Here is a 23741-nt window from a genome sequence, read left to right as displayed (position 1 = left end):
AAAGGTGGTGGATGTGCCCAAAACTACTCGGGAGGAGCTGGGTAATGATCTGAAGCCAGTTGAGACATCAGTCACCAAGAGCACCGTTAATAACAACCCTATATTGTAATGGAATGAAATCTTTCAGAACCCACACGGTCCTCATACTCCTTATACTCCACAAGTACAGAGAAGACTTTGGAGAAAGTCCTGTGGGCAGATGAGACCACAATCAAGCCCTTTGGCGTCAACTCGACCCGCCGTGTTTGGAGGAAGAGAAATGCTCATTTGGAGCCAAGGAACATCATCCTCACAGTCAAGCAAGGAGGTGGAAACATTATGCTTTTGGGCTGTTTTTCTGTTAATGGTACAGGATGACTTCACCACATTGAGGTGATAACGGTTTGGGCCACATACCATACAATTTTAGACGAGAACCACTGTGTACAAACCTGGTGATCAACTACAAGAAACCGCTGTACTTGACAACAAAGGTTTAATTACTATGTCACGTTTTGTTTATTAATCACCTAATTATTCCACTCAATGACATGCAAATCAATTGGTAACTTTTACGTGATGCGCTTTTTTTCCGGATTTCAAGTTGATATTCTGTCTCTCTCCATTAAAATGAAACCACAAAAGAAATTCAACACATCTCGTTTATTTGCGAGCGAGCAGTCTTACAAATTCAGCTGAGAATCGAATAAGTATTTCCCCCCACTGTAAATGACAAAGTGAAGTCACTGTGGAAGCACCTTAATCGCTCACTCTCTCTAATTGCCACCCCACAACAATGGTTGCAAAAAGAAGTCCAATTGTATCGAAGTCTATGAGAAAAGGAACCCACTTCAAAACTGATTTATGAGCGCAGTAAACATTTCCCCGATGAGTTTATGGTCTCCATCAATAATTTGAAATCTGATGTAGTACAATATGATGTTTGTTTTGTAAATGATACTCTTCATTGTTTCAAAACAATAAAGATGATAAAGCAGGGTATGATTTAGTGCATGGCTAGCCTGTGATTGATTGTCCTCCGTTTCTCAGTCAGATTCACCCTTTCAAAGATGGTAGCAGTCAGTTTGTCACAACCAGTTAGCATGTGCTAATTTTATATTTTTTTGTTAAGAATATTAAAATCAGCAAGGAAAACAAAATTGCACATAACATGTCCTAATGCATATTTTTTAAAAATGATAAAGCAACCACAGGATAATGAGACTGTTGGGCAGAGAACAAAAGCAAGAATTTTAATAATTGATTAAAAAGGACTGGACCACTTGCACGCAGAATGTGTTATCACCCATAAGCCATGAATGTGTGTGTATGTGTGCGCATAGTCGAAGTACACCTTGTGTTTGTGCGCAGACCAATCCCATTGCTGCAGCTGTCTTTTAAATGTCACAAGGTGGCAGCAGGCTAATTGGCACTGACTGAAGAGCACAGCCCGCTCCAAAACCCAATCACTGCTGGGATGAGCCCTGAGCCTTTGGTCTCCCCACCTGCTAGGGCCCTGACCCCCACGCACTTTGATGAATGGCACACATGCACACTCAGGGAAACATATACACATCCTGACTGGTCATGTGTGTTTACCTCTGTGACCCTGCCGAAATGTCACCCACAACAGATGGTACCACCATCACTGGGATAGTTCCCTCCTGTGTAAATAACAGTATCTCAACAAACTCACCCACTACCCTTTAAATGTCACATGGGAGATCACTCCTCTGTGGTTCTTTTCCAGATGGGATCACACTCAGCTCTACTTTTTATCAGTGCGTTACGGTTACTTTGATTTCAGTGAAGAGTCAAAATATTTAAAATTGGGGCTGTTAGAGTAGAGGGAACTCTTTTAAAGCTGAGTAACCACCCCAAGCTATTTTCATGCATCCCACTAAGTAATTACTAGGTACTGTATGCATATTTTAAAAGCAAGTCAATAAACTGCCACATCTTAGAATAACTTTAGAGTTCCCTATTCCAGATAAAATCAAAACTATTCTACAAAGATCCTCATGTAGCTCTCGATACAACCAAAGCTCTGCATTGAAATGCAAAACCCAGGAAAAAAGCAAAACTCAGTACGCAGCAACACATGTTTCAAGACTAAGCATGATCTTCCAATCAGCCTTCCAGAGAGCTCTGATAGCTCTGGCCTACAGGCTACAAATAGTCACAGAGTGACGTGTGATGGATGATGATGATGCTTGATTGATTTACGCATGGTTGAAAACACTTCCCAGATTAATGACAGCCCTGATGGAGACCAAAGCCCCATTCAGGCTTGCCGCACATAAACAAGGCAGTTTTGTCCATGACATTCACTTGAGTCATTCCAAATTGAAGTGAGTAACGTGTGTGTTTAAAATAACTTTATTGACACACACCTACGTGCACTTCAAGCCTGTTAGATGTTTGCAGGTTCGAGGATCGTTGCAAAATTGGATGAATCTTTATTCCCAGGTGGAAATTCTAAGTTGCTGTTGAATGATGTAGATTGTGTGCAAAAACTGACAAGAGAACAAAAACACATGGTCTAACACACACACCTTCTGGCAACTCTACTTGCAGCGAGGCTCTTCCCAAACAGGTAGGCTTCTAAGTATTTACAGTGATTGATTACAGTGTGTCTGATATTTAGACGACTGCACTCTCAGAATGATTTATACTCTTGTTGCCTCCTAATGGTATTCTCTCCACTCAGTCTTCTTAATTGGCTCCCGCTCCTACCCAAATTGACAGTGACGTTTTGCATATTTGTTTTGGGTGTTTTCAGGCCGGCTTGTTTAGGAGTGATTGTCCAAATTGGCAAGTTGAAAATGTGCTGAAAACAGTTTTCTGCTGATCTGTAGTTCATCTTTAGGTACCGGCTCAGAAACGAATCATCTTTGTTCCATTTCCAAGAAACTCATTTGACTGTTGTTCTTTCGCACTCTGATTTCCCTACGGGTGTAAATGAAAGCAAGTAATTGTCCCTAAAGATTGGAAAAGTTAAAAACCAGACAGATTTATAAGCACCTCACTTCAGTGTTTCAAAAAAGTACTTTATTTTGAGTAAATTCGTTTCTTGATTAGTTTTTCCCAGGCTCACCTTCCAATACAACTTGCAGCATCACAATGCACAGAGACTCCCCCCACACTAAAACGGGCCTTTTATAACATTCTCCAACGCATTCATCCGTCCACGAGGAACCGAGGCCAACAGTGGAGGTAATCTGCTGAGTGGAACACAGATTGGCCAGCAGGGACAGCTTGTTGTCTATAGCGGTTTTTCTTTTCACTGTAGTACATTTGAAAGGAACTGGCTACTGAGAAATATCAGACAACATCTTGGCAAGCCTGGCTCCTCTGCTGTTTATTGGAAACCATCTGCGTGAGTAAGTGAGCTGGTTAGAGGAAGGAATGAACAGATGAAAAACACAAAAAAGAAAGAGAAAGAGTGGGAGAGGAAGAGAGTCCCTAGTTGAGTGGGACAGAAATGGGGTTCCTTTGTTGGATGTCCAAAGGAAATAGCATTGTTATCTCCCTATTCCTACATCTTGATTATACTGCAGTTTGAAGCAAAGATAGTGACAGTAGTCCCTATTAAAAACTACATGCTATGCAAGCGAGCAGGGATAAGTTGCTATTTCCTATTTACAAACTGTTTGTGTGCTATCACTTAGCAGTAGAGGGAATATTTAAATGTCAACACAACAGCACTTAGTAAGCAGGTTTGTGGTATCATTATCCAAATGAAAGTTGCATTGGAATGCATTTATATTTATATAAACATATATAAAGTTTGGGTACACAGGCATCATCTTTTACTGAGATAGTAGTTGCATTTTGAAAAGTCAATCACTCATCCCAGCATTTCTCATCAACCACGTGCACTTTAGTCACACCCCCTTCACACACACCTTCACATCATGACATTAGACTCTACTAGAGTAGCTTTGCATGATTCACAGTTCAAAATAATCCACATTTACCTTATAGTGAGCTTTGGTGCAGCCCCTTAGTTTATTAATCGTCTGAAACAAGCTTCTTCTTCTTTTAGCTCCTTTTAAGCTATCTTTTTTCCTGATTGGCTGCCTCTCACAAACAAAAGGTTTGAGCAGCAGACCCAGAGTGCTGTGTCTGTGGTGACTGTATAAAACACATCTTCTCTTTAAGCCATCATATATTGTCGATCGAACAGTAAAGAAGAAGCTCTCTGAAACCAAATGCTTACACATGTCTGCAGCTTCTCCTTACAGCCATTACTTACATCCTTAAGTCATTATTTTGAATTTTGGTGATGCATAATATACATAATAAATATTGTAACAGTATATATACATACCCTTCAATCAGGGTGATTTTGCTGCTTTTTGCTGGCACAAATATTACTCAAAAAACATTTTGTATATTTTTATTGTTCATATTTTCCTAAATAAGTGACTTGCACATTATCTCATTGTGTGGCAGCAGGAAGTAAAAGACACATCCTTCTCTAAGCATGGGAGATATATTTCTTGTCTAGACAATGCAAAGCTATTCCTTCTCCTCAGATATGACTATGATTGATTCAGTTGTTATGCATGAATATACAAAGATGAAAAAAAGAAAGAAAGCACAGCCACTTTCGAGCCATCAGTCGCTGTGTGGCAACAGATTGACCCCGAGCACTCCGTTCAGTGATAAAGGCTGCAGCTGACTCCTGGCCAACCTTCTTTGCCTAGTGCATCACGTATGTCCATGTGACAAGCCAATCAGGAAAATGGAGTGCATTAATGGAGATGGAGATGGTTTCTCTCCCCCACGCAGTCACACTATGCCCCTCATCATCTCACCCCCTAACATATTGTTTTAACATACGTAACTGCTGTCACCAGGGGCAGGATGGATGGTTATACTTAATAGGCTCTAAATCAAAGCTGCACTATGGACGGCCAATCAGAAAGTGGGAAGCTGTCACCAGATCCGTGCTCAAGGTTACTGCTGCAATAGTGAACACACTGAATTTTTCTTCCACTGCCTCTTCAGTTAATACCTTTTGGTGCCTTCTCTCCAGTTCTGTTTCTCTGCCATCTAAAGTCTCAATTGTTCACTCTCTAAGACACACTACACCATTTCACAACTTTTTTTTTTAACTTTCTCACTCTGTATGTTTATTCTACAGGTTTACCTGCTCTTTTCTTCCAACCATCTTCTTTATCTCTCTCACTTCTCAATCTCAGTCGTTCGCTCTTTGTCCCTATCTGTCTCATCTCATCGGCTCTGCATTATAGCTTCTTGTACCTTTGTTTCTAATCCAGTTCTTCTACTAACCTGCCCTTTTATCTGCACCTTCTCTTTTGCTTTCCATTTTCTTCCTGCCTTCATCACCTCCCTTTGTTTTCCTTTTTCTTTCAGAGCTAGTAAAGGTTTGGCCTCCATCCATATAGTGAAGGACGCATGCACCTTCATAGGTGGTTTGTGATTGTCTTCTTGCTTTATTTATCCGGGAAGCCTCTGAATAGCTTAAGGCAGCAAGTATTGATGGAACTGTGAAAGGAAGAACACCAAGTAAATGTGAATGCAACAGTTGTAGGCAGGTGTTGAGCTCTTATTTTGCGGGGTGTGGGCGGTGCGCTACCCAAGGACACGCAAGCTGAGTGAATGCCAATGCAAATCTATTGAAATTCAATTTGAAGTGCTCTTCGCTACAGCATCTGGCACAGAACATATTCAGCGGTTTTGTATCCTTTTGCTCACTTATAGACACTGAATACACAGAATTAATAATAAATTGGTAATGTCAAGAACTATAGAACTTGTCTCTCATAAATTGTTTTCAATTGACCTGTATTGTCAGTAGAAATAAAGCCCTGATGGATGTAACATGGCTGAGTTTGTTCAGTTTGACTGAATTGCATTTGATTGCATCACATTATCTAGATTATTTTGTTTACCCTGGCAGTATTTTGCATCTTCTGTCTGAAGGTTTGGCATGCAGTTTAGAACCCAGGAATAGCTGTTGCCTTAGCAACAGCTAATATGGATCCAAAATTGGAATCATGAGAGTGAGAAGGAAAAACAAAGGACAATCTAATAAATTATGATCTTGAAGCTGCACTAGCAAAGTTTCTTCTATTAATTATCATGAAGCATAAAGCCGCCAAAAACAAAGCCACGGCATTGGTTAATGAAGTTGTCATGGTAACATGTTAGGGAATAATTGTTTACACATCCAACTAAGACAGAGTAGCTAGAGTTCCAGAGAGCTGAATGGATGAATCAGTGCTTTCTATTTAGATAAATGGCTGACAAATAAAAGCTTGGACGTCATCTTAGATAGCCAGCTGACTGCGGTCATAAAAAATAACAACAGCTTTAAGTCAACCTAACTCAAAAATAGCTCTCAAGTCGTCATACTCTACCCCATACGCACAAACATTTGTGTGTAAATGATGCTCAGTGGAATGATTGTTTTTCATTCCTTATGGAAAAATTTATCTTCTTAAATTATGTCAGTATATGCTATTGATCTCATGAGAAAATGTCTTCCAAACGCTAAGAAGCCTTTCCTGCTTGGAATAACAGATGCCCAAGGCTAAAGTGGTCTTTGTATTACTGACCATATGACAGAGTAAGACTTGGATGTCCTAATCCCACAGTGATACTTCTGAGCAGCTTTTTAAAGGAATCTCCTCCACCCAGGGGTAGTCTTAGAGATATGCGCTATTAAACGTCCACTGCTGCATTTCAGTTTTGAAAAAAAAAAAAAACACCTAATAACCCTGTTGCACTGGTTATGATGGATTATATAATACTGATCTGGCCAGGGGGTGTTAATCAGTTTCAGCTACTTTTGTAATAATGAGATGAACAAAAGGTGCACTAGAGGTGCAATAATGAGATACCCCCCCTAAACGGGAGGCCACTGACATTTTTCCCTCCTCATCTTTTCTGACTGTTTTTTTTTAACTGTTTTTGGAGTTGGCTAGGGTCAGTGTCGCTACTGGCTGCATGAAGTGATGCCTGGAGCCTACAGATTTGCACAGGTAGTCCAGAGTATCCTCCAGGATGGCATATCAGTACGTGCCATTGTCAGAAGGTTTGCTGTGTCATCCAGCACAGTCTCAGGAGGATACAGGAGATTTCAGGAGACAAGCTATTACTCTAGGAGAGCTGGACAGGGCTGTAGAGGGTCCATAGAATACCACAATTGGCAAGTCCACCACTGGTGCCCTGTGCTTATCACAGGTGAAAGCAGGATCACCCTGAGCACGTGTGACATACCATGGAGCCATGTTATGCTGCCTGTAACATCATTTAGCATGACCAGTTGGGTTGTGGGTCTAAGATGATCTGGGGAGGCATAGCCAAGACCTTAACAGTCTAGGCAAAAGCACCTGACTGCCATTAGATATTGTGATGTAATCCTTGGACCCAACGCTGCTCACGAGAGTATATACAGAAGGCAGGAACTCATACCCATTACTGCAGCAGTGGGCAACTCCAGGCCTTGAGGGCAGGTGTCCTGCAGGTTTTAGATCTCACCCTGGTACAACACACCTGAATCAAATGATTAGTTATTTACCAGGCCTCTGGAGAACTTCAAGACATATTAAGGAGGTCATTTAGCCATTTGAATCAGCTGTGTTGGATCAAGGACACATCTAAAACCTGCAGGACACCGGCACTCGAGGCCTGGAGTTCCCCACCCCTGCATTACTGGTTCCCATGCTTGCCTGACCTAAATCCAATTGTTCACATCTGGGACATTGTGAAGTTGCACCTCAGGCTGTCCAGGAGCTCAGTGATGCCCTGGTCTACATTTTGGAGGAGATCCCCCAGAACACAATCCGCTGTCTCATTAGGAGCATTCCTACAAGTACAAAGTTGATATTTAACACTAACACATTACCCCTCCATATCAGTGGATCAGTACATATCCAGCATGATCCACCCCCCATTGAGACATGCTGTATTTTAAAGATTTAATTTAATTTTGTAATTGCATAGGTAATAAAAATCATGCAATCTTGAGTTGCAGTGAAAAAGTGTAACTAACCTTTATTTGAGACTAGAAAATAGAGAGATATAGCAAAATGGCAAATATATATTCAATACATAAACAAGAATAAACAAAGATAAATGCAAATAATATGTATAGCCAGACAAAGCCACACAGAGCCCAAGAGTTGATGGCAGAGCAGATATTTGAAGTTAAATGTCAGCCATTGAGATGGATCATTCAAGTTGTACAATTCTCTGTAATATATTTTTAAACAGTCTTAAATTATTTTCTAGATGGCAGTTGCTTTAAAATTTGAGGAGTGCTGATATACCGAGGTAGCTTTTGGAGGAGATCTTTATAAATAAAAATGACAGAGTGTGGGTTCTGTTCTTGTTGCCAGCCTGCTTTTTTCATAGGTTGCACAGTGATGAGTGTGAAATTTATCCCCTGTAATGAAATGCACAGCACAATGATAAACTGTATCAAGGTGTTCGAGGTAGAGTGAGTAGCATGAGAATGAGTCAAGCATGGACACGATGCTCGTCTGTGCGATCATGTCCCTGTCCTGAAAGCACGGAAACATGTTTCATTCAAATTTACGAGAACAATTCTTATTCACCGTTGGTGTGAAGAGGTTCGATGTTGCAAATAAGAAATGTAAATCCAGTGCAATACGGTCGCATTGTAAGAAAATACCTAAAACGCTTAGACAGCCAAGTTATGCCCTAACAGGTGCTGCTCATTTTGCTCAATTAGACCTCTGTGGAGCCTCTGCATACACAGTCCTTTATTGACATCACTCCCATTGCAGCTGTTATCCCACTGTTATTATCATTGTTTTTTGTACACAGTGTTATTTGACTATCTCTGCTAAGCTTAGGAGAGGCTTAATCACACAGGATGAGTAAAAATGTATTTGTTTATGTGCACACCTTTTAAATGAACTTCTCCAGTGGAGTGGTTCTGTGTAAAAAGTGGTCAAAGCACTGAGATCATCTGAGTGAGTGGGAAAAATGCAGACAAGCCGCTTTGTGCAATGATTCATTTTGACTGATTGAAAATCGAGCATTGCAATCTTAAGTGTTTCAATCCCCACCTCTTATAGACCCTCTGCATCTTTGTGACAAAGTGGCTAGGACAGAATTCATTTGCTATTTGTCACTTGCATATATTGTTATTTTGTGTTCTGTTATTTTACAGTCAGCCATAATGCTTTAATTTAGACATTGTTGGTGTAACTTCTCTTAACACACAATATCCCGGGTTTTGTTTGTGGTAGCAGTAGTTACATCCTTTACATCCATGCATGTGTTTTAAAGCAAACACTACTAACCATCAGATCATCTGAATTCTCTTCTGTTTACAGGCACATGTCTGGTAAATGATGTTTCTTTATGTTGCTTTGGTTATACTTACCATGGTGTCCATGTTGTGCATTCAGGTCCTATATGTGAGACAGGTGTATGGGAAGGGCCGCCCACTACTTCCTGTTTATATAGGGTCATGAGGTCAATGATTGCATCACTGGGTGTAACCAAATGGAGGATTTTTCATTTTGTATAGTATTGTTTGTTTTCTTTAAAGTAGCCTTTTGAGTTATATTGTATGCAGTGTTTTACTTTACAAACTATTTAGTTGAGTAAATGAGTTTGTCAGTTTCATGCATGACTTTATTCCTGTTCTTTGTTTAGAATTGTATTATTTGGTTTGACCTATTTTGTTTCAATGGTAGGGATTAACGAGGTCGGGTGTGGGCAAAGTCTTGTATAAAGCCAGTGGGATTTTTGCATGCCTGATTGATTGTTTTATGGTAAAAGGGAGATGCCAGCAATAAAATATGCTTAAAAAGAACTTCAATCGTCTGCTAATGATATTTACTTATCACCTTCCTTGCTGCTTAAGTTATGCTACATCACAATCTTGACCTCTGTCTCCCACTAATGAATTCAAATTCGTTTCTCAGTGGCTCTACGTGTGCAAAGTATTTAGGCCTACTAAAGGCCTAAGTACAGCAAGGAGGCTAAGTTTAACAGCGATGTACATGAGCTTCTTTTATGCTGAAAATCAAACCTAAGAAAAACCTAAGAAAAAAAACAAATGATTTCTTTCAGCAAGTGTCCAGAAAAAATATATGATTATGTTCAAGTGACAATTAATAGTAATATACAACACCCCATATAATAGTAATCAATAGACCATCAGCCTTCAGCATGGGACATAACTGCTTGTTTTTTTATCTGGCCAGTAATTTCATTAGTTTTCAATTGAAAGAATTCTCAGTGAGCAACCCACATCTCATTTAGCTTTGTTCTCACCCCTTCTCTGCTTTTCTCTCTCCCCCTCTCTTCAGATATTGATGAGTGCGCTGAAGGAAAGCACTACTGCAGGGAGAACACCATGTGCGTTAACACCCCTGGTTCCTTTATGTGTATCTGCCATACGGGCTACATCAGGATCGATGACTATTCCTGCACAGGTGAGTTCGTATGCTAGCCTTTTGACAGTCAAGTACACAAAGTTCTGGTTTCATTCTACTTCTCTGTTTCAGCTATTTTGTGAAGACATTTATGAGACCTTCAAATCATATGCACGAGGATAATGCCTTTGCATGGGCGTGAACAATCTGTCTGCATACTTACAGCAAGTTACTGCCAGCTAGAAATGATTTCATTAACATCTTTAGTCATGCACTGGAGGATGGTATTATGGTATTTTATGTCGTAATAAGTACTTCAGCCAAAAGCTGCACAGAAGTCTGGAGATATAGAAGAGCAAGAGTCAGCCAGTGCCAGCAAGAGTCAGTTCAGACATAAACATTGTGAGTTATCAGCAATGTTTGACAGAATGAGGAAGCTGTGTAATATAAAAAAATCATGTAATGACAGGAAGACATAGGTATCAAGCAATACCTGCAAAACATGTTGTAAAGCTTTGCCATGCGCTACGCCTCCTCTAACTTTTTCTGTCACATCCCAGATGGTGGCTGGTTAGACACGTGTCTGCAAATCTGCCACTTGATGTGCATGTGGAAGGATAAATGTCAGAATTTCATTTGTACACCTTGGTCACTTAACATCTACAGTCACACTATGGTAAACAGTGGCTGGAGACCGCGGCATGACCAGGGTTGAGACAGCATGCAGTCAACTGCCATCTTTGAATCAAGTTTGGTGCTACGAGTTTGCTACGAGTGAACTGAAGTTACCTATTACATGCAATGTGTTTGTGATGATGAAGCATTTTACTGTGATAAATCAACAAAAATCACAGACGTGTTGTGTCTATCTAAATATACAGAAATTTAGATTACTTGCATTCAGAGTGAGTTCTGAAAAATTCTGAAATTCCTCTAAAGATAGTGACATAGTTGCAGCAAAATGACCTATGCACTGTATAAGAATTTTACCAGCTGGTAACCAGTTGCAACCACAACCACATGCAACCACAGATGCATTGTAGATGAATTGCGCTTATCAGTGCAGACTGACTTTGATTGATTGCAACATGTTGGCAATCTGTCTACATTTACAAATGAAGTAGAAATTATTTGCAATTACCAAACGCTGGCTAATCTGTCTGAGAATGACTGAGTCAATCCAAGTCAAACTGGTTTGGAGATCAGTTGGCTCCCACAAAGCAACCTGAGCAATTGCCTTGTAATTGAAAGTAGTCCCTCAGAGGTCAGGCATGCAACACCCTCATCCCCTGGGAGACCAGCTGGTTGCCACAACTACTGCCACAACTACCAACCCGGTTCGATCCCCGGGTTCTCTGTCCTGGGCAAGGCACTTTTCCCTACCGCCTACTGGTGTTGGCCAGAGGAGCCGATGTGCGCGATATGACAGCCTCGCTTCTGTCAGTCTGCCCCAGGGCAGCTGTGGCTACAACCGTAGCTTGCCTCCACCAGTGTGTGAAAGCGAGACTGAATGAATAGTGGCATTGTAAAGCGCTTTGGGTGCCTTGAAAAGCGCTATATAAATCCAATCCATTATTACTTGCAGCCAATCACTAGATGTGAATAAAATTCCAACTTAGTCGCAAGGAGGTTAGCATCCTATTATTGCTTTAGTTTAGCTGAGCTGTATCCCACAGTGATAGAGAACACAACCATGGAACACTTAGTATTAGCCTGACTGCTTGATACTATAAGTCAGCACAAGCTGATAGCAAAGAAAACACTGACAGCTGAGACGAAGTGTTAAATCAATTTTCAGTTGCCTTGAATTAATAGAGATTACAAATTCTGTCTTTGTTAAAACTTCAGCTTTGTCAAACTGCAAAAGTAATTACATATATATATATATGTTATATATATATATATATATATATATATATATATATATATATATATATATATATATATATATATATATATATGATATAGAAAAACTTTCCATCTTTCAACCCTATTATACTGTCAGTTGTTTGTTATATAACATATTTACAACTCCAAACTTTTTCTAAAGGATTCCAATAGTTGGCTCAGACTTTATCCTCACACTAAGCAAAAAAAGAGGAAGGCTGTCTTCTTTGTGTGTATGTGTGTGTGCAGTCTTCATATGGTGTGTGAATGTACTCTGTGTATGTGTATATGTGTGAGGAGAAAAACGCCAAAGAGAACCTGAGAAACAGCAAACCTGTACGTGGAGGCGGCAGATCCGTTTGTTCGTGATCAAAGTTGGAACCAAAGTCATTTTCAAAAGATTGCGTGGATGATTTGCATTCTTTCTTATATGTCCGTATTATATGTAGAAAGAATGTCTTTGTGTAGCACTGCTGGTCATACCAGCTGGTCATTTTCTACTAGATGGATGCACTGTTGTATGTAAGGGAAATAGAGCCATGTCACATCATTTTATTTTGATATTCCATCGTGCAAAAGCACAACAAAGGAGTAATTTATCTACATTTTTTAAAAAGCCACATTTGCACATGTACTTAGCCAAAACACAACATTTATGGATTCAAGGTCCAGACAATGGAAGCTTAAGGCAGTGCTTTAGAGAAGGAGCTCCTACCAGGAGGCCGTTCGGTTTGCTAACCCGCCACTTGCCTTGTAGTGTTTGTAATATTATTGATTATTATTATTATTGATTATTTATGCTCTCACTGTCTTAGCCCCAAAGCCATGGATGTTCCCTAGATATGCACTGTGTACACTCAGTTGAAGATCATGAAATTATTGGCAATTTTTCAGTTTCTAAATCTAATGAATGTTCTGTATTTTAACCCTGAGGGGGGCAAATTTCCCAAATGTGATCAAGATTTGCAAATTTGTACAATATTTTTTTTGCACTCAGTCAAAAAATAACATAATAATGAAAGCCAACTGAAATATTTATATATATGAATTTCACTTGGCACAACTGATATATTATTATTAATATTATGTAGTATCCAGTAACCTTTGAAAGAAAATTAAACAACAAAAATCAGTGGACAAAGAGGTGAAAAGATTCTGCAGTGTCAGAGATTTACTCAAATGTGAAGAATGCTGCAGGAATATGGGAAGTCATATTTTAAATGGATTATGTAAAAGCTCACCTCTATGTGTCACTTTTAAAATACCATGTGCACATCCACACTTAAGAATAGAATATAAAGGGGGAAAAAATCAGTAATCCTTTTATGATGTAATGTCCCTGTCCTTCTACGCAACTGACACAATGTCATTCATCAGGGATGAGCAGCAGATCTGCCTCATTCCTCAGCAGTTGTTTGCAGCTTGTGATACACGATGCTAAGTAGCTCCCTCTGCGCATCATTTCCGAAGAGGAGGCAACATGCTGCATTTCCTCTGTGCCTGTAATTAAAAACGCAATTTGCACCAATGCAAACGAACTCAGTGGCAGCACAGCGAAGGAGCTGGCAGATTTAGGCTCGCAGACTTCCTGCTGTGCCATTGGAGTTTGAATTAAAGCTGTGAGACTCAGCAACATGATGACTTTGAAACCTCCCATTTCCTGTTCCATTCCTAGCTGTAGTTTCTCTCTTACTTTATTAATGGAAATCAGGGAATGACAGAGCAAAGTTACTTTTTTTTCCCCCAAGTGTTTTTAAAAACAGGCATAAACAAGTTAAAGTTGAGAATGAGGAATAGCATTTTTGCGGCCGCAACAAAAGCACATTCATCTTTTTTGTCTTGTGCGCTTGTGATTTATTTAGAGAAAGAAACATCCTCGCTTACTCAGTCGTTTTTCCACATTACCTTTAGACAGCCACTGTACCTCGTGTGATTTCAATCACTGTGTTTTCTCTAGTCTTCTGAGCTGTGGGCAAGTTATATTGTTTTACCCATTTGTCTTTCTTCCACTGTGTGCTCAGGCCCCAGATTCACAATGAAGATTAATTCCACAAACCCAATGGATTAAATTGTGTCACTATATTTTATGTAGTCTCCTATTAAAATGCCTTCAAGCCACTGTAGTGGAACACACAGCTATGCGCCTCCTTATAAAAGTCAATTTGTGTGATTAAACCTAGGCTTATGCAAAGGCTTGATGTAATGACTTTTCCCCCTTGCTTCAGTCAAATTACCGTCATGATCTCCCTGCAGTTTTATTGGACTGTGTTCTTCCACACAGCTACTATCACTGTCTGATACAGTGTGCAGTCAGTGGTATGGTATCACCTTACCTCTTAGACTAATTAGTAAGCCAAATTATAGTCAAATTAGGTGCCTTTATTCCTTAATGGAAAGTATATATGTGCCAGAAAACACACTTCTCCTAATGTATACCTGTGTGCTGAGATCAGTACCACCTTGGTAGTTGCAGTGGCAGTAACTGACAGTAACAACAGGAAGATGCTAAGTTACTAGCTGCAGGAATCTACCGCTTCTTAGTAATTGAACATCTGCTTGTGTTTGAAAATAGTCCAAAGGGAATGCTGATTCCTCTAAGTTGCTCACACATAAAATATTATAGCTGCGGAAGAAAAGATTAAAGCCCCCCCCCGCACTAGCTGTCGCATGATGTATGTGTGACTACATCATTTATGGCGCCTTTCACCAATTAACAAATTGCAATCTCAGCAGAAACAATGGTTCCAGCATTGATGGACGAATTTCTGCACGCATTACACTGTTGCATGTTAACCAGTCTGCCTTGGTAAAGAGGATTAAATTGACCCTAGCTCATTTCATGGCTCAGTGTTTATATGCACGATGGTGTATTAAAGGGCTGATCTGCAGATTTAGGCCTGAGAGAACCAGCATGGAACTGTGGTTTTATTTATCCTCAGCTTATCAGGGGGTCAGCGAGCTCAGACAGAAGACCATATTTTACATGAAAACCACCTGCGGTGAGGGAGGTGGATGGGCTCAGACCCCAGCTGGGGGTGGACTGGAACATGTGGACTTTGTGTACTTGTTTAAATGAAATATGTCCAGCCAAAAGCTGAGGCTCTATATGGTTGAGGGTACAGTGAGAGAAGCATGTGCAACTTTCTTTTGCTACTGTATCCTTCATCTTGAAGGTCAAGATTCCGCCTCCTTTCTCCCCCTCCACCCATTCTTCATCTTTTCCCCAAAGTGCCCGAGGTGCTCCCGGCTCTGTGAGATTAGCAGCTAATCCATGAAAGGTAGGGGATTGGTTGTGCTCTCCGTTTAAACGTTATTAAAGAAGGCTGTCCTGAGGTGTGTGTTTTTGCTAGGTGTATATGTGGACGCCTCCCCTTGTTCCTAAGGTGCCTATGTAGTTAGTGTGTGTCCCGGTTCTAATCCCCTGATAACCAGACCTGGGCCCCTGAGGCTGAGGAACCGGCTGAGGGCTGGGATGGCGGGAGACAAGGCGTAAGGCATGGACGAAGGCCACAGGTGGAGCAGGAGGTTTGTCAACAGCAGAGATCAGAAAAGATGACTTTTAATCTGATGACTCAAAAGGTCTTGCAGCTGACATGGAGGGTTTTTTCCCCTCTTTTTAAAGGACATCTGTATTCTGGTTGAACAACAGGATCCCATGGGCACTTAGACTTAAAAGTTTTCAATTTCTGCTGGTCTGAACAGTGTTATGTCTTTGGCATTTTAAAGGTGCCCTAGAGAGTTTTTGTTGCAGAAGTTGCTAAGAAGTACAAAAACCATAAAAACACTTCTAGTTAAATTCCTCTCGCCTTTAAATATTCTCCTAATCAGTTTCAAAACACAGTAAAGGATTTACATTACAATTTAATTTTGTTTTTGCTTGCGGTCTTTTTTTTCTTTTTCTTTTTGCATCGTGTTAAATTTCCTGGTAAAGAAATAGTACAAAATCATTGACTGGACTGTGCATCACATCATCCAGGTGCAGATGTTAAAACAAAATGGGAAACATATTGTACAAAAATCCCCAAAACTGTGCTCCAGTCCTGGCTTTAAGTTATTAGAGGAACAAATAAATATTGGCTCTTCATCATTTAGTTTTCTTTTTTTTTTATCGTCTTGGTCACCAAAATAGGCAAACTGAGAAAGGAACAGAAGTTTTTCTTGTTGTAAAACATTATAAGATCGTAGTCTTTTCAAGCTTGGGATTGTAAAATTAAATCGGAGGTTACATTGTTTTGGGGAAAGCAGCTGGAAGGTCAGACATCAATGAAACTGGTGTTGTTTTGGCAGAAGGTGGATGGAGTCAAGCGGGAGGAGAAACAGACAGCTAGAGAGAGATCCCTGGTGACAGGCTGTACATAATTGATTGTTTATCTGTCTACAGCCTGAGCAGCAGCAGCCAGCGAGGAAATGCTTCTCTCACGCTACCACACACGTACGCATTTTAGGGATTTAGTTGGTGATTAAATTAGGAGTCGCTTACACTGAGTGCAGGAGTGTAATAAGCCTAAATTTATAAATAACCCAAATTACCAGGAACCAATACTAGAACTCAAGGGTCATAGTGATGATGCACATTCTGGATTCCCTCAAACACCCGGTGGCTCTGCTGCCTGTGTGTGTGTTCAAAGAGACAGCTTGGTGTTTGCTGCTCTGGCAGATGTGACCTTGGCAAGAAAAAAAGAAAAAGAAAAGCACGTAATTCTCTTTCCTCTCTCCTGTGCTCCTATTACTGTTTTTATATGCCCATGAGCAGACTTTAATTCTGCCCAACAGCAGGAAAGTTGTGTGTGTGTGTTACAGGAGCAGTGCAGTGGGCCCTACTAAGTGCCCTTCAATCCATCTCACACACACTTGCACGCATACATCATATTCTCGATGGAGGAGCTCATCACAATGTCACTTTCAATTTGGAAGAGCCCACGGTCTGCTCAGGAGATATAATGGATTGGGTGATGGCAGGGAAATGGATGATGCGGCTCAGGTCTACCGCAACAAGCATTCGGGTTTCTGATCCTTTCACCTTTCAGGTGCCGTCTTTAAGTCTTGACTGTCTTTACGAAGTGCAAGCATAAAAAAGCACAAAAGTTGAGCAAAATAAATAAATAAAAAAGAACGCTCCAAAAGTTTACTTCATGTCTGAAGAAAATATATTTGAGAAACCAGCTCAGAGAAGTTTGTTTATTCCCGTCCCCTGGCAAGCTTGAAGCTACCCCCAAATCCTTAAAATAACAAGAAACGGTCCAAACGGTTTACTCCAGATTAGCACTAAAAGCTTTGTATTTGTGTTTTTCAAGAGTCTTAACCCTTTTGGAGAGATTTAGTTGACTACTTATCCGTTTAGCAACCATTAAAAGTTTTCACCACAAACAACATGATGATATGAATTGAAAAACAAGATTCTCCAGCTGAGAGAGTGAACACTGTACTGTATGGACCTTTAATGAACGGCTTGTGCTCTGCAGCCTCTCGGGCTACGATGGGATACAGAGATGTTAAGTATGGAAAAGAAGATTTCAAAAGGATAAAGTCTAGAAGGTTTTTGAGACTTATTCTGTGCTTGGTAAGCAAGTACATATCAGAATGCAATATTTATGTGAATCTCCCAAATACTATGGATGAGTATTCTTCTTTTGTGTGATTCTCAGAGGGATAAAGATCTGCTTTTATGTTCAGGGGCAGATGAAGGACTTGCATCAAGATCCATCTTCCCGTAGCAAGGGAACGGACTTAAATGCTTTAGAGTTCTTTAACTGTTTAGTGTAGGTCAGCTTCAAATAAGATTTTTTCCAATAACTCGTCATTGCATTATTGCTTCTATGTTTATTTACTGTGTAAACAAACACAGAGGCCTCGGAGGATAAAACAAAAGAAGTCAATAAGTGAGCACAGGCTAAAAACTTCTGCCACTGTATTTTTAATGACCCGTTTGAATCAAATAGTATAACAAAGCTTTGCAATTCTACCGGTGTAAACAAATTTAAAATACCGATAACTCAGCAATGGTAGTTTCTCACTTTATTAATACGAGTAATCGATAGAATGAAGTGCTTGTGAGGAAGAGACCGAAGTGGTGTTTGGTGTAAAACTCAGTACTTTTGTGACACTTGAGCATGATTTTGTTTCAAGGAAGTGTTAAGATCCACCAGCCACAAGCAAATGAAATCACATTTGTTTCAGAACACATCTTCTTGTGACAAACGAAAAAGCAGACACACAGAGAGTGATATCATCAGGATAACGTTTCCCCTGCTGCTTCAAATGGTTTCATTCACAGCACTCCTTTTTTTTAAAGAGGCCTATTTATAAGTTCGGATCCCTCAAGTAAAAATATGACAATTAATTGAGATTTCTTGTCAGCTGTCACAAGACATTGTCTTCCGTAAACAGCTACTTTCAAATTAAATGTTTTTTATTTTAAATTTGTACCTACTAGCCCTAATGGCTTAATTGTTTTCTTCTTTATGTGGCATCATTACATAGTTGCAACTGGACTGTTTGTTTTATTAGCCTTCACCCCAGGTTTTCATTTGATTCTGTTTTGCCACTTCAGTCTTCCCGAAGTTCTCCTCACAGAGGAAAAGAGATTTGTTTGCCAGTTGGATACAGTATGTTGTCACGGGCTGTAGCCATTAGTCAAGCTTGTCAGTGATTCATAACACAGCATATCACTAACTCCACAGTGATGGGAGCCTGGGAGTTCCAGTTCTACGGGGACATTTTGTTAATGCTTGTATAAAACATTTCCTGTGGGTACTTAACACGCCAATTGTGCCAATTGCAACGCTCAAACTAAAGGCTAATGGCTTATGTACTGTATGTAAACTGCTACACAAGGATGAACCGTATTGGTGTGTGCGCGGAAATTAAAGTGTTTATTTTCTGCTATTACGAAGCAGACACTGAGACGTCTCCGTCCCTCATGATGTGCAAAAACAAAAACGGCAAATTGCAGCAAAACATCTGAGACAATTTTTTTCACGACAAATCTTGATGGAAGAGAGAAAAGTGACTCATCCTCCAGTTGGCTGTTTGTCACTGATGTCTTATTACTAGACTCACAGCTGTCTAACTAGCAAGTCGTTTAAAACAAGGCACAGTTTGAAATCTTGTCCTTGTTTTTTTTTGTTAATGGTTAGTAAAACAAATTACCAGCTGGCTGCGATCATTTCTGATATTTACAAAGGAGGATAAACGCTCACTTTTCTTTAATCAAGTGTTATTTTCTTGATGCCTGTAGGTCTTTGCAGATGTGAAGACGATTTCTGAACTGTTGCTAGAGTGTTTTCCTCTGCTTATTTGGGAAGATGCTGCATAATACGAAAAGTATACTTTGTACTAGTGAGGAACCTGCTCGGATTGATGCATGTTTTATTATTGTGTTGTTTGCAGAACATGACGAGTGCCTCAGCGGACTCCACAACTGCGATGAGAATGCCTTGTGCTTCAACATGGTCGGAGGCCACAGCTGCTCCTGTAAGCCAGGCTACACGGGCAATGGGACAGTCTGCAAAGGTAATCTCACCAGGTTCATTTTGTTTTGTTAAGTCCTGCTTCACTTGACCACTGTTGTTTTTTCCCCTTGTTTTAACAAACAGTGTTTTTCTAATTTAGATGTTGTATCACATACTATATATATATATATATATATATATATATATATATATATATATGATAAAACATTTAAATAGTCTTCACTTTCGGGGGGAAACAGCATTGTTTCCAGTGACCGTGTAATATGAAAAAATAAGTCGGAGTGTAATGAAGTCTTCAAGAATGTCAGTGTATTGTGTCACACAATGCACAGCCAAGAAATGTAAACAAAAACAGAATAATTTCTAGTTTTATTAATTTATTTTATTTTTTATGCTGGTTTTAATGACACCCTGGAAAAAAATACTAAACGTTCCATCCTTTTTCTCTGGGCCAAATTTAATTTAACCTCCTAAGACCCGAACTCTTCCACAGCATGCATTTTTAATTTCTCTTTGATATTTGGGCTGATTGGGGCCCGATGCATGTAAAATCAGAATTACCAGAATTACCAGATTTTTTTTTTTTATCTGATTTTTGTTTCTAAGAAAAATGAGAGCCACAAATGAGGATATTCGTTTAAAATTTTGATAGAACAGTAGCTGTCCTCGTAAGTGGATATCAGGCCCTTGTAGAGCAAAATTGAATATTTTGGTCTAAATAACCCAAAATGTGATGTCCACATATGTGGACGCAGGGTCCTAGGAGGTTGAAATTGACTGTGGAAAGATAGAAAATGATTCCCTTTTAGTCCTCGCTGAGGTCACCTCTATTCATGCCTTTAAGGCAGATGACCTGTGATGACATATGCAGAGCCCCACCTGCAAACATATACCCCCTGGTGATTCACTCACACCCAGAACTGTGACATATGCATGCTTACCTGTTGAGAGGTCAGATTTGATAGCTAAAGGTCTGCCCCCAAGCGTCGACGATCCAAAGGGCTGGAATCACCAGAGAGTCTTCCCTTTTCTAAAATTAAGATTTATTTGGCAGGTATACCTGCTTGTTATATTGGCTTTGATGTGGTGATGCCAGGTGCACATCATCTTGCCATGTGTGGTTTTTTTTGGTTTTTTTTGAAAGAGTCTGTCAGCTGAGACCCATGTGATTAGGTTGACTTTGGTGCCGGACACCTTTTGTCGCCCCCCAACTTTTGAACTCATCCAGTCTGTAGATATGACATTTCTTTCATGTAAGACTGCATTGCTTCTCACTCTGGCATCTGCAAAGTCTTTGGTTTACTTTCATGCTTTGAATGTGCATCCTTCTTGCACAATGTTCTCTTCTGATGGCCTCAAGGTCATATTAGGGCTGAATGCAGGGTATTTATGTGAGAATATTCCTCAGGCATATAGCTCTATGGATTTTGAGCTTCTGAGTTTTTGCCTCCTCATAGAGAAGGCTATATTACATCTGTGCAGTACATGTGATTACACAATTTGCGAATCCAGCAACAGTAACCTCAAGGCACATTCTATTGCAATTTAAAGACCCTACAATAATACAGTCTTTTGTACAAAACCATTCAAACAAAAGTTATGAACAGGTAAATTAATGATATAAAATAAACATTGCTACCATCTTCATCATCAAATTTCTGTCAAAGATCATTAGTTTTAGCCATTGTTCTGTTAAGCATATCATATCATAAAGTATATGATGGTGATTCTACTCTCTCCACCACCCACTGAAAAGCCCTCTGTGACCCAGATTTAATGAGTGCCTCTGTCATGTTTGCAGTTCTATATGTGATCTCTGTGCTTTCTAGAAAATTGACCTGACCTCAGCTGGTTAATCTATTTCTTGAGTAGAAATCTATTTATGGTGGAGCTGCACATTAAGATAACTTTGCTTGGTCATGATGAGCACTAGGTACACTACACAAACATGCACATACAAATACATGATAGAAGCTGGAACCCTTCACCCAAAACTGTGCTATAATAATTTATTATAGTTTAGACAGACTCTTGCATCTGTCTTTTGGTGTTTTTTTGTATCCCCCAACTTAATGAAAGTGCAATTCTTCATTTTTGGAGTGCTCTTTTTAAGCACTGCTTTTACACGTCTTACTAAACAGGTTTTCATTTGCTTTCAGTACTTTTCACTCTTTATTCTGAGGAAGCATGGTATGATTTTTGCATATATTACATTTATTTCCATTTCCATTTGTGTCAACTTCAGTGACTTCTCTGTTTTGGGGACACATTAACTAACAGCCTACCCACGGATAATGAACATTTTTGAATTAACCTTGGTGAGATGCATTAATCACGCAAAATAATATTGTGCAAGCCTATAATGAATCACATCACCAAATTAGCTCTTATTCTGTATGCAAATACATATGCTGCTGCTGGTCTAATTACATAGTTAATGCTCGTTAATCTTAGTGAGTAATGGCTCCTCTCCTCTGGTGTATCTCCAGCAATGTGTGACGGATTATGCCAGAATGGGGGAACCTGCGTTTCACCTAACAACTGTGTTTGCCAGCAAGGATTTACTGGGAAGAGATGTGAAACAGGTAAACATTTGTTTTCGTTACGCTCTTACATTTTTTCCCCCCATAAAACAAACAAACCAAAAAAAAGGAACTTTTGATTGAATGTGTAAGAAAGAACATGTTGCAGGGCGAGGAGGTGTTTTACACTCTTGAGAATAAGACTAAACGAAGGAAGGAAAATGGGAGACTGTACTGTAAATGCTTTTTTTTTTTGCAGTGTTCTCACTAAGCTATATTAACTACCCCCGTGTGCATTTGAATGTGTTTGTGGCGGTGTGCATGTCCGTGAACGAGTCTGACTGTGTGGGTCGGGCCTCCGTGGTGAGCAATGAGCTTGTGCCTCTCCCAAGTGGCCCAGTGGAGGATTTGAACTGCAGCTGCAACAATAATAGGCGTTAGCCCATACATGTCACAGCCCATATTAATCAGCATGGCATTCTCCTCATAGGCTTTATGCTACATGCACATTACAGCTGTGCAAACTCCTGATGCACCATATCAAATAGGACATAATAGATGAACTGAGTGTTAAGTCAGCTAGCAGCCATTGAGATATGTGAAACATTGTGATAAGACTCAGGGCTTTCTATGTGTGTTTTTCCCTACAGTGTTGCTGATTTAAGGTAACCAAGAAACACTGTATTTCTTGTACTTGTATTTGATGCATTATATGTCTAATCTACAGCAGCAGCACCTTTCTCATAACCCATTTCAACCTTTCATGGAGTGTCCTTCAGGAGACATGTAGCCAAAGCAATAGAAAGCCATGACAGCTCTCTCACTGTGCGTGCTCGTGTCTGAATGAGGCAAGCTGAGCCCCTTTGCTTTCTCATTGGTTCAGGTATTGATTGCACATAAAGGACCTTTTTTTACGAGGCGCCCTTTTTACTGCCCGTCTTAAAGTAAATGAATTTCCCGAGATGCTGAGGAAGGAGTGTGTGTGTGTGTTTGTATGTGCGTGTGTGTGTGTGTGTGTTTGAGAGTGAGAAAGAGAGTGAGAGAACTTGTGTTAACACACCTAGCCAGCCATAATGCCTTATGCTTTTCCTCATTTTGCAGCAGAGAAGGTGCTGAGAACCTCGTCCCTTAGTAATTGCACGTTCCAAGCAATCACACATTTCATTACTTTCTTTAGTGTTTTAGATCCCCACTTTCTCTCCTTGCTCCTTGTCTCCTCTTCTATTTGCCTTTATTCATTCTCCCATATCTTACAAAACCCCCCAGAAAACTAGCCAAAATGTAAAAAAAATATGGAGCATATTGCACATTTTACTGCATATTGTAAAAACGGAGACCAAGACATAAATAGAGGACACTCCTTTGTTGTAGCACAACTTTCTTCTTCCCATACTGTGCTATTATTTTCTGGGTTACTCAATCACACTTGAGACTTTTCATGCTAGCGACTTGATCCTGCATTACATCAGCTCAGTATACAAGGAAGAAAC

General features: G+C 39.9%; 1 protein-coding gene across 1 annotated transcript in view; it reads left to right on the top strand.

Annotated features, from left to right (window-relative positions):
• nell2a (neural EGFL like 2a) overlaps window positions 1-23741 on the top strand; it is an 88056-nt gene that overhangs the window by 40796 nt on the left and 23519 nt on the right. The window contains exons 13-15 of the mRNA XM_085412684.1: window positions 10305-10430; window positions 19647-19769; window positions 22219-22314. Coding sequence (XP_085268810.1) covers window positions 10305-10430; window positions 19647-19769; window positions 22219-22314 — 345 coding nt within the window. The remainder of the gene's footprint in view (window positions 1-10304; window positions 10431-19646; window positions 19770-22218; window positions 22315-23741) is intronic.

The sequence above is a fragment of the Rhamphochromis longiceps genome, linkage group LG7 (genome assembly GCF_057381845.1).
Source record: "Rhamphochromis longiceps isolate RC_006_pf linkage group LG7, R_longiceps_female_GT1.1, whole genome shotgun sequence".
Classification (NCBI taxonomy): Eukaryota; Metazoa; Chordata; class Actinopteri; order Cichliformes; family Cichlidae; genus Rhamphochromis; species Rhamphochromis longiceps.
The sequence above is the reverse complement of the archived record's forward strand: the minus strand, read 5'-3'. Positions and strand labels throughout refer to the sequence as shown.